The sequence below is a fragment of the Sylvia atricapilla genome, chromosome 6 (assembly GCF_009819655.1).
Source record: "Sylvia atricapilla isolate bSylAtr1 chromosome 6, bSylAtr1.pri, whole genome shotgun sequence".
Classification (NCBI taxonomy): Eukaryota; Metazoa; Chordata; class Aves; order Passeriformes; family Sylviidae; genus Sylvia; species Sylvia atricapilla.
In genome coordinates this window covers 2988827-3002999 of record NC_089145.1, presented here as the reverse complement: position 1 = coordinate 3002999, position 14173 = coordinate 2988827, and the positions used below count along the sequence as shown (strand labels likewise).

Genomic DNA, 14173 nt, shown 5'->3' with positions numbered 1-14173 from the left:
TCAAGTTGTTTAACACTTGCATTCCTTATAGAATTATTTTCTCAGCTACATGCACAAAATTAGTCTCCGAAAGATGGAAAAGCAGAGAAAAATACCAGATCCAGGATACTGACTTTGAGCTTTAAAAAACAGCTTTTCATTGAAATTTATTGCAAATAATTCAGAATTATATTGAAACTATCAAATGCCTCTGAACAAACACTGGTGTGATTGATTGTCCCCAGCACCCAAGACAAATTTCCTGTATCACCGAAATCCAGCCTGAGGAGTGAGAGATGGCTTGACACTCGTCATGAATTAGAGCTGACCTGCAGGGCAATATTCAGTTCCTGCAATGAAAATTTGAGTTATTTCTTGTTCTTCCATGCTCACATTCTGCAAATGCTTAGATAGATGGGTTATATTATTTCTGCCCCTTATGGTGAAGTTCTCAGATAAAAACTTTCACACTTACACACTTCAGATCCTCACATGGGAGTCAAGAAGAAAGGGACAGCTGTTTATATTCCTACACACCAACACTTTGTCTGTTTGAGAAGGTGGTTTTGTCTGGGCTCATATTTGGTGTTGCACTGTATAACTGCTTTGGAGAGAAGGAGAGTGAGAAAATGAAGTCATCTGGCTGAAAGAAGCTTTGTTCCAGGTTGGAAAACCAACCTGTAGCAGATAAAGTGTAGGAAAAAGTGTTAGGAACTGCAAAGATACAATTTGTAATGCATTAAAAAAAAAAAAAAAAAAAAAAAAAAAAAAAAAAAAAAGAGAGAGAGAGCAGAAGTTCAGAAGTTCATTGAATGCCTACTTCATAAAATCATGGAACACTGTAGATTGGAAGGGGCCTGGAAAGATCATGTGATCCAACCATTCATATGAAAGGGGGTCTGGATTAAATTATTTTGACCTTTGTCCAGCCACTTCTTGAAAACCTCCAGCAATGGAGACTACCACATTCCTGTGGAGGCTGTTAAACTGATTGATTATTCTCACTATGAAATATTTTTCTGATAGAATCACAGCACAGACTGAGTTGCAAGGGACCCCCAAAAGAAAATTTATTTACCACCCTCTCGGTCTATAATTACATATATTGAATTTCTACTCATCCTAATGAAACTTCAAATAGAACAACTTTATAATCTGGAAAACTGTAATCACTAGAATTCAGTCCCTTTGAGATTGAGATAAATTTGTGGTTTTTTTCTAATTTTTTTGTTGTTGCCATATGCATGGATGGAAAGATGAGAGCACAATTCTTTAATTGGGAAGTGTATCCACAGCCACAAAATTGACACACATAAAGAAAACTGTTATTGCAGAAGAAAACGTGCCAAAGCAGCAGGAGCTGAAAACTTGGTCTGATGCTTTTATATAAGGTTTTCTGAATCTTCAGAAATCAGCTGTCCCTTATGCAGCCTGTCCTGGAAATTAATTTAGAATGTGTAAAAATGTCAGAAGCAGATTTAACAAAATCACTGCCTTTTATTATTTGGTTTAAAAAAATTGTTTTATGCCAAGGTCTTGACAAAATTCGTGGTCTATGTGTAATATGGAAATAGCAGTAAGTGAATATTTCATTCAGTGTATGGCCCTGAGATTAGTTCAGTTATTACAGTGTTGATGTGTGTAGAAGTAGAATTTGAGACACTACCATTTCATTTTGCAACTCTACATTTAGAGTAGCTCAATTTGCAGAAGGATTAAGAATTTTGTTAGAAACCTTTACCAAATTTTTTTGTTATTCTACTTATTTCAGAATTCCTTTTTTGCATGTTTATTTCCAACAGAAGACATCTTAGACCATGTGGAAATACACTGCTTGTGTTCAAGAGAATAGAAAACCTCTCTGGAAAAAAACCACAGAAAGTACCCAAATCAAACAAAACCACTGACACACAACCTCACACACAGACTCATACAACCCCTGCAGCTTTTAGTTACTTTTCTGTTGCTCATGTCGCATAATGACCATTTAGTGCAAGACACTGTTCCAAAATGTATCTAAACCACGTTTTAATGTGAGCTTTTCTTTAGTCTCAACACTTAACTGACTTGAACTTCAGTCAGTGTTTGAGGAGAGCTTACCAAACCCTTGGAAAAAAAAAAAATATTCTGCCCACAAGAGTCTCCTTTTTGCCAAACTATGGCTTTACTGTCGTCTGAGTGAAGTGTGTGTTTCTCAGTCACAATCCTCTCAGACTGGAAGGAAGAAAGCAGAACTTCTTGATTTGGAAACTCTCAGCCTGCAGGTTTAATTTGCTGGAAGGGTGCTCAAGGTAACATGAAATTTGGCTTTATAAAGCGGCAGCCAGGGGAACTGATGGTGAAGAGAGCATACAATTTCTCTAAGGAAGGAACTGGAGAAGCTGTGCATTAAGTTCATCAGCATATCAAAAGGACAAGGAACCAGAGCCTGGATTTTTATCTCTTGGCTCTGTCTAAAGCTCAGGTACACATTCACGTGCACACAAAAAGCGTAGTGGCTTTATAATTGCTCACAACTCCTGCCAGAAACTCCTCCTGACTTCCTGCAGCTCTGCTGCACCAGCAGCATTCCTGACCTGACAGTGGATGCAAATTGCTCAGCAGAAGATTTGAGAGCTTTTTTAAGGAAGTAAATGCCTTCTTAAGTTTATCTGCACAAAGCCTGTAGTTCCAGATCACTGGTATTTCTGCTGTAAATGTGGTTTTAGCAGTGGATTAAGTCTCTCAGCAATAGATTATGTTCTGTACACAGTCATCCAAAGGCTACGAGAATTTGTGTGGAATCGGTTTGAGCTAGGTGGGGATGCGTATTTTGGCATTGACACACTCACAAGGAACATGAATAGCACATGTGCCAGAGCTGCTGATGCTTTAAAGCTCCAACACTGAGCAGGACAATAATGCTATTAAAAATATGTATTTTCTGTAATCCTTAAATCCCTTCTTAAGCGAGGAGCTCCAAGTGAGGGAGCTATTCTTGGCACTATAGTCATAATGCTGAGTAGCGTAATATTTCCTGAAATGAAGGTTAAATGAAAAGCCTGAACAAACTAAGTGACTGAGAAATGCTGATCCAGTAAAATGTGCAGACTCACATTTTACTATGTATTTCAAATGACCTTCATCAATTCTGGTGTTCCTAAGAGCAAGAAGAGGCAATTCCCTTGCACTTTACTGCCCATTGTTACATTGTATTGCAGAGAAGTGTCATCTCTATAATAATATTATTATTGATTATATTAGTGAAGAAGCCCCCTCTACCCTTAAGCCCATGTTGGACTTTATACCCCACAACGTGATAATCAGCATAGGTTCCTTTGGCTGGCAATTAAGGCTCTGACAAATGGAAAAGAGAGAATGGCTGGGTAGGAAGGCAGTCCCTTATCATCCCTCTGCAGGGATCACCTGACATGCAGAAAGGTGTCTCCAGTGCCCAAACTATGTATGTTGTTTGACCAGCCCCTATAAAATTTCCTCCTTGTCAGATCTTTTGTGTTCCTCCTCAAATTTAACATTCCTTTTTCTTTGATCGACTGGTGTTGCAACGGCATTCTTATCTGGGATTTTGTTCCTGAAATAAAAACGGCAGTTCCTGAGTTTTAAATCGAATTGGCAACAAACCTGGAGTTCCTTGCCACAGAAATGTAAATCCGGGATGCCACTATGAGCAGAAGATAAGGTCCACGTCGTCTTCTGTGTAAATCCACAGCAAATATTTCTGTGGCACCCATATTACTTATGCATTGCTCATTATGGGGCTAGAGATGTTGGTAATATACAACAATACAAGAAAGATCATCTTATCAAAAGATAACAGTGTAATTAATTTCAAATGGCGCAGACACATCATCAGTATCATTTAACGCCAACTTTATGAAAGTACTGTACTGCAGTAATTAGTCAGTAATGACTCTCACCCAGCCCATGTGATTTGTTCTGATAGCAACATGTTTTCTTGACTGCCCTTAGTCAAACTTTCTAGAATTGATAATAAGAATAGTGGATTTAGAATTAGATCATGCTTTCTCTCAAGTATTGTTGCATTATGAACACAAAAGCGTCTTTCTTTTTTTCTTATTTAAATTTCTTAACTGTGTAAAATAAGCTTGAAGCTTATTTTCAGGGTGAACAGAAGTTCTGGACCACTGAATTTAAAATTTGTTATTGACTGGACTTGAATGGTGACTGGAGGTCCTTACTGATGTGATATCTACTAGTCACAGTGGAGGCACATTCTTTCAAGCATTTATAAATTACATTTTTGTGCAAAAAATTCTGTGCATTGACAGAAGCAAAGACATGGGCACAGGCAAGTAATGATGGTCGCTGCAGGAACTGAGTAAAATCCTGGTACTGGTATGAAAAATTTCATATTGTTTTGATGAACTAGGAATGTGCTGACAAAATTTCAATTTGCATTTAGCAAGAATTAAAATGCTGAGTTTTGCTCACAGCAATTAGGCAGTCCTTCACCTTTCCACACACATGTCCATTGACATAACTCCTCTCTACCCTGGATTCAGTTGTGCCAGGTACTGAGCACTGTGCACTGGACTTTTTAATGGCCCTAAATTGTGTGCCTAGGATGTGACCTGGAAGTTGCTTTAGGTTCATATTTATACATCTTTGGTTTGTGCTGAGACAGAAAGAATCTGAATGAATTCTTCACCATGTGGATTTGGAAAATGTGTTTGGAATATGCTTTATGCATTGCTGGAGTTTGGTTTAAATGCACGTGCCCTGGTTCAAGACAACACAGAAGGTCTGAGGAGGAAGTTCAGGGCCCTGTTTTGTCCCTTTTCAACAAGGGCATTTGTGGTGGTCAGAAATAAATGCAAAATTAGTTTTGTGATTTGTTTTTTGATTGAACATTTATTTAAAAAAGTTCAGTGCTGGCACTCCTAGAACTGATGCAATTGCAGTCCTGGACTAGCAAGCAAATACTAGAAGGAATTCTTAACATTTTGGGGAAACTCTTGTCTCCCCAGCTAGAAACACCAATGTATTGCCCCTTTTAATGGAATATATTGATTTTCATATTTTTTGGGGGGTGGGAAAACTTTTCATTCAGATATAATTTCCAGGTTGAAGTAGAGATCCAGCACGAGCCGGATAAAATTTATACCTGGATGGGGAGGAGAAGGTTCAGATGTCCAAGCCATTAGAACGAGGATTGCACCAGAGAGGTCTGTAGCCCTAAAATATGCTTCTCCACACAGGACAGATTTCACTCAGCTTCTTTTCTTGCTTCTCTCTGTTTTGTAAAACCAATAAAACACTTCACTAGACCAGCAGGGACAAGTCTGGCTCGGTAACCTGGGGGGAAGGTCATCAAAATAAACAGAGCAGACAGCTGAAGACACATTTCAAAGTGCTTTTGATTACCTGTCTGCCAAGCCAGTGTTTCCTCTTGGTTCAGGACACATGTGGGGTGGAACAGTTCAGAAAACAGACTGGCTGAAGGCTACTCCTTTTGTAAAATCTTCCAGTGAACAGTGAACAGCCTAATTCAGAATGGATTTGTGAACCTGCATCTTCCATCTCACAAGCAGAGTCTTCAGTGCTGGTCTCCAAGCACACTCTAATAGAATGTCTCAGTTTTTTTGCAGGATAAATAAGAGAAATACCTAAATAAGTTGTCTTCTGATCCCACTGTGCAGCCAAATGAAAATATAAACCATTTTTTTGCAAACTAAAGTTCTTATTTTGTTAGCACTATTTAAATTTCCTTTTGCATTAATTGGGCCAAAATCCCTGGAACCACTGAAAAAGTACTTTGGTGTAGAAGACGTAGTCATCAAACTGCAGTTCTGCCAGATTCGTTTTTGTTCTGCTTCCTGGGTTCTGTGAGCATCAATGCACCGAGCTGGGACATCTTTGATAGAATTTGGCTGTTCTTTCTACTAAAGTGAGATTCAGGGTTAGTACACAGGGAGCCACTCCAACTTTATGTCTTCCATGGATTTCCCTGGCTTAAATTCTAGTTGACTCTCTAAGCTATTTTTCCATTTAATTTGAGCAATTGGTGCATCACAGAAGAGGCTGAAGATCTGGAATCTCAGATTTAATCTCTTCCCAAAGAACTCCTGTTTATGAAGTCTGAGAACAATTGAGGTGTGACAAGCTGTAAAGGACAATAAGTAAGTTATCATAGAGGCATTTAATATATTGGTTTGAAAAAGGAGCTCAGTGTCCATGACTGAAGGGGTTTGGGAAAGGTTGCTCAGCAATCCAGGTCATGTCTCATTTGCAGTCGAGGGTTGTGTGCTCATTGCCTTGCTTTATATGACTTTCTTTTATGAGGCTGCAAAAGCATTTTGTTCTTTAAACAACTTCCCAAAGCTTTTTATCTAACTGGAAAGTCAGATTAAAAGGCACTCTTTAATGTAAGGGAGCTAATTGCTTTACATGTATCTGGATATAGTGGTGGGAAATATATATTGGAATTAACAGCAGTTTTCTCTCTTTCCAGGAAAATGTCTGTATTATAGACTTGAATGAAAGGTCCAAACTGTACAGACTAAACGAAAAATATACAAAATCCTTAAACTTTAATTTTTTCAAATGATTTTTATTTTAAAACTGTTGATTTCTATACAGTATCCCCTTCAGCAAGCAATGTTTCTCCCAGGCTAGAGCATTTGAGACATCACCTATTAAATTTTTTTTTTTTACCAAATTTGAGTAGTGGCTATTTTTTGCCAAATAAATAACATTCACACTGAAATAGTTTGACAATGGAACACTGATGATAAACAGTATTTATATTATAAATATATTTATATATTGGAATACTTCCACAGAGAGCCCTGCATAGATCTTTGTTGAGGTTAACTGGTTATATTCTTATCTGAAATGAGTGTGTTAGTTTTGTCATCTTGGAAGAACTGTTGGCACTCTGATCCCTCCATTACATGGAAGAGAGAAATAAGAAATCCAGTGAGAGCCCTAAGTGCCTGTGTTCCTTTTTTTTTTTTTTTTTTTTTAAGTGTTGGATTTAATTTTCTATATCTCCTATTTTTGGTTGGCCTTGGGTCACCTATAAGGAACTGGCCAGAGGACTGCTCTGACTAATGATGCCTCTGTTCCCAGGGGACTGCTAAGGGTTACCACAGCACAGCCTAAACTGGTGTCCTTATCATCCTTGCTGGTTATTATTCTGTTTTAAGGCTGCAGTGGGACAGCTCTGCTTCCCAATCCTTGGAACAGAGTTTTGGAAGTAAAACGTCTTCATTTTCATTTTACGATCATAAAATTTAATCCTTTTTCATCTGCTATTTCTTGCTTCTTAATTTAAACTATACTTGGACCATAAAACCCCCTCTCATTTCATAGAAAAGCAAATCCATTTCTTTAGCTACTGCCTGAATGAAAAAACCCTATAGCATGTAAATTAATGTATTTGAATTGGTCAGCACAGAGTCTGGCCTCAGTAAATTTACTCTAAATTTAGGTCTAACTCAATTAAATTGTAGATCAAAGTGGGCCAGAAGTTCCGTTTCTTCAAACTAAAATTTTCAGTCTGTCCCAGAATCCATGCACATAATTTCAAATACTGTAAAAGTTGCTGTGTAGACTGGACACCGGACAGTGGGAATGAAGTTAAGCCATTTGTCAGGCAAGGCACAGAGTGACTCGATGCTTTTGTACCAAACATCACACGGAGTTGCTTTGTGCAGTTTCCTGGTGCTGGTGCCCCTGGTGCTGTGAGCAATTTGTATGCTCTGATGCTCATGCCAGGGTACTCTTTTAGACAAGAGCCAGCTGGGGCACTTTGGGTCTTTGTGTGCCAAGGTGTGAAGAGCAAGTTTGGTATTCAAAATAATTCCCAGTTTCTGGTGAGGGTTGTTGGAGACCGCTGGATGTGCTAAGCAGCTGGGATATTTGAAGGGATTTCAAAAGATGATAGAATTTGTGAAGATTTTGTGCTTCCCCTGCTGGAAATTGGTGTTTGCAAATTGTTTTTTAAATAGGAAATGAGAGAATTTTCCTTAGTTGAAGTAACCATTTCTTAAAGAGAATTATCAACAGAACCCACCGTGATTTATAGCTATGAGAATAATGACAACTTTCTGTGCCTGATATAGTTTCTCTTTTAGAGATGATAAAAATAATGTTATCTGGGAAAAGCTGGATTATCTGCCAACTCCCCTCCCCAGTAGTACAGTCTGATAAAGTAGCTTGACTCAATTTACCAAACTGTTTTCATAGAGATGTTAATATCTTAGTCAAGGAGGAAACTTCATGGGGAACAAATATGAAACTTTGGACCTTAAGTCCCCTCTTAGTGACTGCTTAGATGAAAACTGCCTCAATTCACAACACTCTCTACTCATTCATCTCTTGAGTTTAGTGACAGCATCCACTTAATTGGCCATTTTAATTTTACAAGCACAAATCTTCAGTGCAAGCTTTATAATTCAGCACGTTGTAACTTTAAGTTAACTAAGAGTGGTTCTGAAGCGAGAAAAAGACACAATATAGCCTTTTTCATTTACTAAATACTGTCAAGCTACCATCACCTCTTTCTGGCAATACATGTAATCTCTTTGCTCTTTTCATACATACCCAGGAAAGAGGAAACAGCTATATTGTTAACCTTCCCATAGCCAGGCTTGGGCAGGAGAAGCTGTTTAGTAAAGCTGGTAGTGTGGAGTGCTGTATCTTCACTGCACTTCAGGCTCTTGTCACCCTGAACTGCTTTCTTTCTGGTTTTGTTTGAGTTGCACCTTGAAACAGAGGCTGCAGCAGCCCTGCAGACCCTGCCTGCCCTGCAGGAATAACATAGCTCAGGTTTGTTTGGACTGAAGAGCAAAACACAGCGGATTCTTAATAGCAATTTCTTTTCCTCAGGTAATGATTACAGAACTAAATTTGATTTCTAAGTGCAACTTTCTGTGACGTCCATGTAGAGTTTGTGCTAGAAATCACCAGAACGTAGTGATAAAATTACAAGTGTATTTTAGCAATGCTTTTCCTCAGTGAATCTGCGCTTTTCTCAGTGCTTCAGAGAAACCCTAGATTATAGCCTAGCTCTAACCCTTATCAGACAACTCCAGCCTTGTGGTGCATTGCTAAGGATAGCCAGCCTTCCAGAGAGCCCAGCAGTGCACAGTGGCTTTGCACAACCTTGAATCATAGTCTGCAAGTTTGATTTACTGGCACTGCATAAAAAGTCCCAGTTCTGATTCTTCTGATTCTGAGCACAGAGTCTGAGAGAAATGCTGTGTCCTTTAGTCAGACAATGTGGTTATGTGAAGCATATCTTTGAGGTACAGTTTTTAAGCTGACTTTGTACATCATTAATTTTACATTCCTATAATAAACTATGTTCTAGATCAATCCCTAAAGGCCAAATATTATTGCTGCTACATAGACCCAATGTTCTTTTTGTAATTGGAAAGTTTCCTCAAGGAGAAGACAGTTTTGCAACACTCGTATTAGCTCTTCCAAAGAAGACATCTGCCCACAAAGATGCTTATCTTGTGAACTTTAAGCTGTGTTCTTTTTTTTTTTTTTTTTTTTTTTTTTTTTTTTTTTTTTTTTTTTTTCCCTTTAATTCTGGTTTTTCAGTAGAATGCAGCTGTTTCAGTGAGTGGAAAGTGATGATGTGTCCACAGAACAAGAAATGGTACTGAAGGTCCTAGGCAGTGGTTTCAACTAAGGAAGTGGACACATGCCAGTAGAGGGTTTATGTAACTTCATCTCCTTTTGTACTCAGAGCTAATCCCTTTCTTTGTGATGTATGGTCTTTTGAAATTTTTTAACTTTTTTTTCAGTACTGGTATAAATTTAAGGATAGAGCATGTAACTGCCTGGTTTCTTTGACTAATAGTCCACAGAAACCAGAAACAGCAACCTTTGTCCCTCAGCATGAAATGTTCCAATTCTGAGAGAACCAATTGTTCCTTTTTTTTTTTTTTTTTTTTTTTTTTTAAAAAAAAAAAAAAAACCACAAAAATAAGCAGTTATCCAGTCCTACTTTTCAGGAACACCCAAAACTTGTCCTCAGCCTCATCAGTGTTTGGAATATGCAAAGAATGTAAGACTGAACCTGGAGGTGGTAGATTTTCCCCTGTAGTATCCTTACTTTCATGTTTGTAGATTTATCCAAGTTCAGTCAAATTCTGCTTGTTGTGACACTCATTTGAATCCTTGTTAACCACAATAATCTTGTTCAGGATTTATGTTAGTTTTCCTGAAGGAATAAATTGGTTCAATAATACCACAATCATAATGGGAAAAAACCAAACCAAACCAACAAACAGAAACCACAACCCCCACCCCAGACCAATCAACCGAAAAAACAAAAAAACCCAAACAAAACACAAAAATCAAAACAAACAAAAAACCCCCACCCTCACCCACCAAAACAAAACCAAAAAAGCCCCCAAAACAACAACAACAAAAACCCCAACCCACAGCTAAACCTAACCAGAATATTAAAATCTAATATCATTGCATTTGTGGATTCAAATGGATAAGTCACACAGAGATCTCTCGCTCTGAGGGTTCAGATTCTTTGCCTGAGTGTTTATTTTTTGGTTTTTTGTCCAACATGTGGGTATTTTGCTGGCCCATTCTTGAAAATGTAAGGCTTCCCATTACAGATAACCTGGGGTTTAGAAGCTATGATTTTGGAAATGCAATGTTTTAATCTGCGTGCCTTTTCCCTGCCAAATCTTTCCTTCACGCCTATGTGGTCTGACTTGGTTCCAGAAAAAAAAATCAGGATTGTATTACATGTCTCTTTTTTCCCCCCAAAATTGGCCAGGATATTGTTGCTTTTCTCCTACGTGGGAGTGAAATAATATAACTCACCGCCCTAAAATATCATGTCATCTGTAATCCTGGAGTATAAATCAGGATTCCCTTCTTATCATTCCTAAGAAACTTTTTATAAAGAATTGAACCTCCATGGATACAGAAAGGAACCCCCCATCTTTTTAACAAATAGATTTGAGATGGTTTATCTGAAATCCTAGAATTTGGAAAATTCTTGGGTTTATTATATATCGTAAAATGACTTTCTTTAATCATCTCAAATCAACTGGCATTTGAGCCTTTTCAACTAATTTAGGAGTTCTGCACTGTAATCTGTCAACATTAGGAGTTTTTACTGGGAAAGCTTCTATCCAATTTTACTTCAAAGGACTGCTTTTTGGACGACCTTATGATTTTGTGCTCAGTGTTTTCCAGTAGACACTCATTGCATAAGTCTTCTGATTTGATGGTTAGTGATGCAGGAAATCGTGATGTAGCCTTGAGGCTCAGCCACTTCCTGTTCCTCCAGGATCATGTTTCAAAATGCAGCCAGAACTTTCAAATTAGTTTATTATAGAAATACTTGAGAAAACTCTTTACTTGCTAATTTTGCAGGAATTAGGTATGCAACAGAAGTGCAAAATACATTTCCATGTTTATTTGCTGCAAATGGAACAAGGATGTGCTTCAACATAATGGCTATCTAGAATCCAAACACGTATTTCAGCTTCTGCTTTTGCAGGCAAGTAATAAATTTGGCTTGTGATAACTACTCACAGCTGCTCACAATTCCTTCCTTTGTTTGTTGGCTTTGGTTTTGGGGCTCCTTGTGATTCCATTCACTCTTGGGGGGAAAAAGCAGGATGGATTGAACTGCAATAGGAGTTTACTTAATGTGCAAATGCACATGGATGAGTCTACAATGATGACTGCTGAAGGAATGATCTTTAGGGATATGAAAGCAGCTAAGTTCTTGATACCTGAAAATAGTGGTTTTATACTTGGAGAGTACCAACTCATTTCAGTTGAGCTTTTCAAGGAACATTCACTGGTGGACCATGTGCCAGGCAAGAGCTCAACTAGATTGGGAAAAAGTTTCATTGGTCATTGTGGAATAGCTTGTATCTGATCAATCCTATTCATACTTGCATGTGATTACATCATCTTGACCTGGATTGAACATATTCTTAAATGATTTATCCAAGAATGTGAGTTATACTGCAGCACTGCTTTGCATCTGACAAGGGAGCCAGTGTAATTTGTACAGTAATTTGTAATATTTCCATTTTTTTAGAAAAGCTGGCCTTTTCAAGAATTTTCTGATGGCCTCCTAAGAGCCTTTTCAATGGGAATTATCATGCTTTTGTATAATGTGCAATCGTATTTTATTGTGTATCAGATGGTATAAAATCACTCATTCTTCTCTGAGAGCTGCCATCAAAATTGGGTTTTGAGTGAGAATTAATTACTGTGAGATAGGGATAAAAGGTCAATTGATATGGTCCTGAAATACTTTAGACAACCTTTCTGAGAAATAAGTAGTCATTTTTATTTCTTTATTTCACTGATGCAGGCATAAGGCAGACAGAATAAGTACAGTTGGTGGCCGAAACTGAATTGTTGATCAGGGATTTCTTGGTGCTCAACTTACACACATTAAATTGCATCCAGCAGAAGTAGAAACTCTGCAATCAGCTTCAGCCTCCACTGGATCCCACACTTCCCACTGCTTCCTGTTAATTAAAACCCAGCAAATGTGCACATTGTGTTTGGTTACTCAGATTCTACGAAGCGTTAAAAAACTTGAAGCATATTAATTGCTTTAAATTTAAAACCCATTACCCACTGCCCTGTTGACCAGCTGAAGAGAGTTTCTCAGCACTCCTCTGGGCCAGTGCCACTTCATTCTGTCAAGGAAATACAGAAATGTTTGTTGGCTTAGCTAAAAATGTTTGGGAATTCCGGCTGCATCCTTGGGTGAGATAGTGAGGATGCCTGCTCACTAAAGTGGATCTGGCCCAATTAAAGATATTGCCTCTCTCTTTTTAGAATGTAAAGGAGTTTTTTTTTTTTTCAAAATACTTGTTTAATCTTATGTTTACTGCCAAAAGATTTTAATTTTTTTGAATAGTTTAATTGGGAAAAGTGTGTGTTTGTTTGTTTGTTTGTGTTGTTAGGACCAGGATTCTGAAAAGGCCCTTCAGAGCTGAACCTTGCTATAAATTGATAAATACAGCTTTTTTTTTTTTCTCGAAATGGTAAAGTTTGTAATTCATTGCCTGGATGTTGACCCAATGTTGTGTGAATTGTGGGCTTCATCAAATGAAACGGCCACTGAGCATTTTGAAGAAAAAATTTTGCAATATCAGAGCATTGTCTGTTTCCAGATAAAAGTTAACAGTTTCTGATGAAATTTCTTTGAGCTCTGATGAACAGAAGGCTTAAAGTACGATCCATGAAACACATATGCAGTGAGAAAGCTATTTTGACGTGACACCTTTGAGTAAAATCCTTGAAACACCAGTTCCAAATCTGCCTATCTGGCTTTTGACTTGTACCATTTTAACTTTTCTGTTAATCATCAATCAACCAAAAAAGCAAAAAACCTGCAGTTTGGACTAAATAACAGATTCTCAATCATCTGAAATTATGAATACTTTATTATGTTCAGTTCATTAATATTTACAGGAAGCTCCAGTAACCAAGATCCTTCAAATAAAGGTTATTTGAAGTGATGCTCCAAACAGTTTGAATTCTATTTACCCCAAACTGACTTATTCTTCTGTCTTTATTTTGTGAGCTTTTACTCTTCAATTCAGTGACAGTCTGCATGCTCTAAATGAATTCACTGAAGCAGTGCTGAGCTAAGCAGAGAGAATTAAAAATGTTCCACTCGAAGAAAACACGAACTGACAAAACACACATGAAAGATGTTGGCCATGCATGTCCTTATCTTTTCCCATTCTTTTCTTTACTCTTCTCTAGATCATAGATGAAGAAGAAACCCAGTTCATGAGCAATTGTCCTGTTGCTGTGACTGAGAGCACACCTAGAAGGAGGACACGCATCCAGGTGTTTTGGACAGCTCCTCCCACTGGGACAGGATGTGTGATCCTGAAGTAAGTATTTTAAGGCAAATTTAAGTAAAATTCAGTTAATAAGTTGAATATTTATTGGAACCAATGGAGTTCTTAAGTTTTTTTTTTCTCCTTGGACACGTTTGACCAAGTTTAGTTCCACTTGCACAGCGAAACATTAGCAATTTAAAGCCTAAATAGTCAAAAGGAACTCCAAGCCTTCAATAACCATTGAGTCAGCAACCTTGAACTTGTTAACCTTTTTTTTCACAATAAAAAAATCTAAACAGTCTTAATTTTTGAGATCAAAATTGCATCCCTCTGGTAGATAACAAACATGCTCTTAGTTGAGA

At 37.8% G+C, this 14173-nt stretch overlaps 1 protein-coding gene across 1 annotated transcript in view; it reads left to right on the top strand.

The window, feature by feature from the left end:
- The window catches only part of SPON1 (spondin 1), a 178949-nt gene that overhangs the window by 21958 nt on the left and 142818 nt on the right, over positions 1-14173 (top strand). The window contains exon 3 of the mRNA XM_066320483.1: positions 13729-13862. Within this exon, the coding sequence (XP_066176580.1) occupies positions 13729-13862 (134 nt within the window). The remainder of the gene's footprint in view (positions 1-13728; positions 13863-14173) is intronic.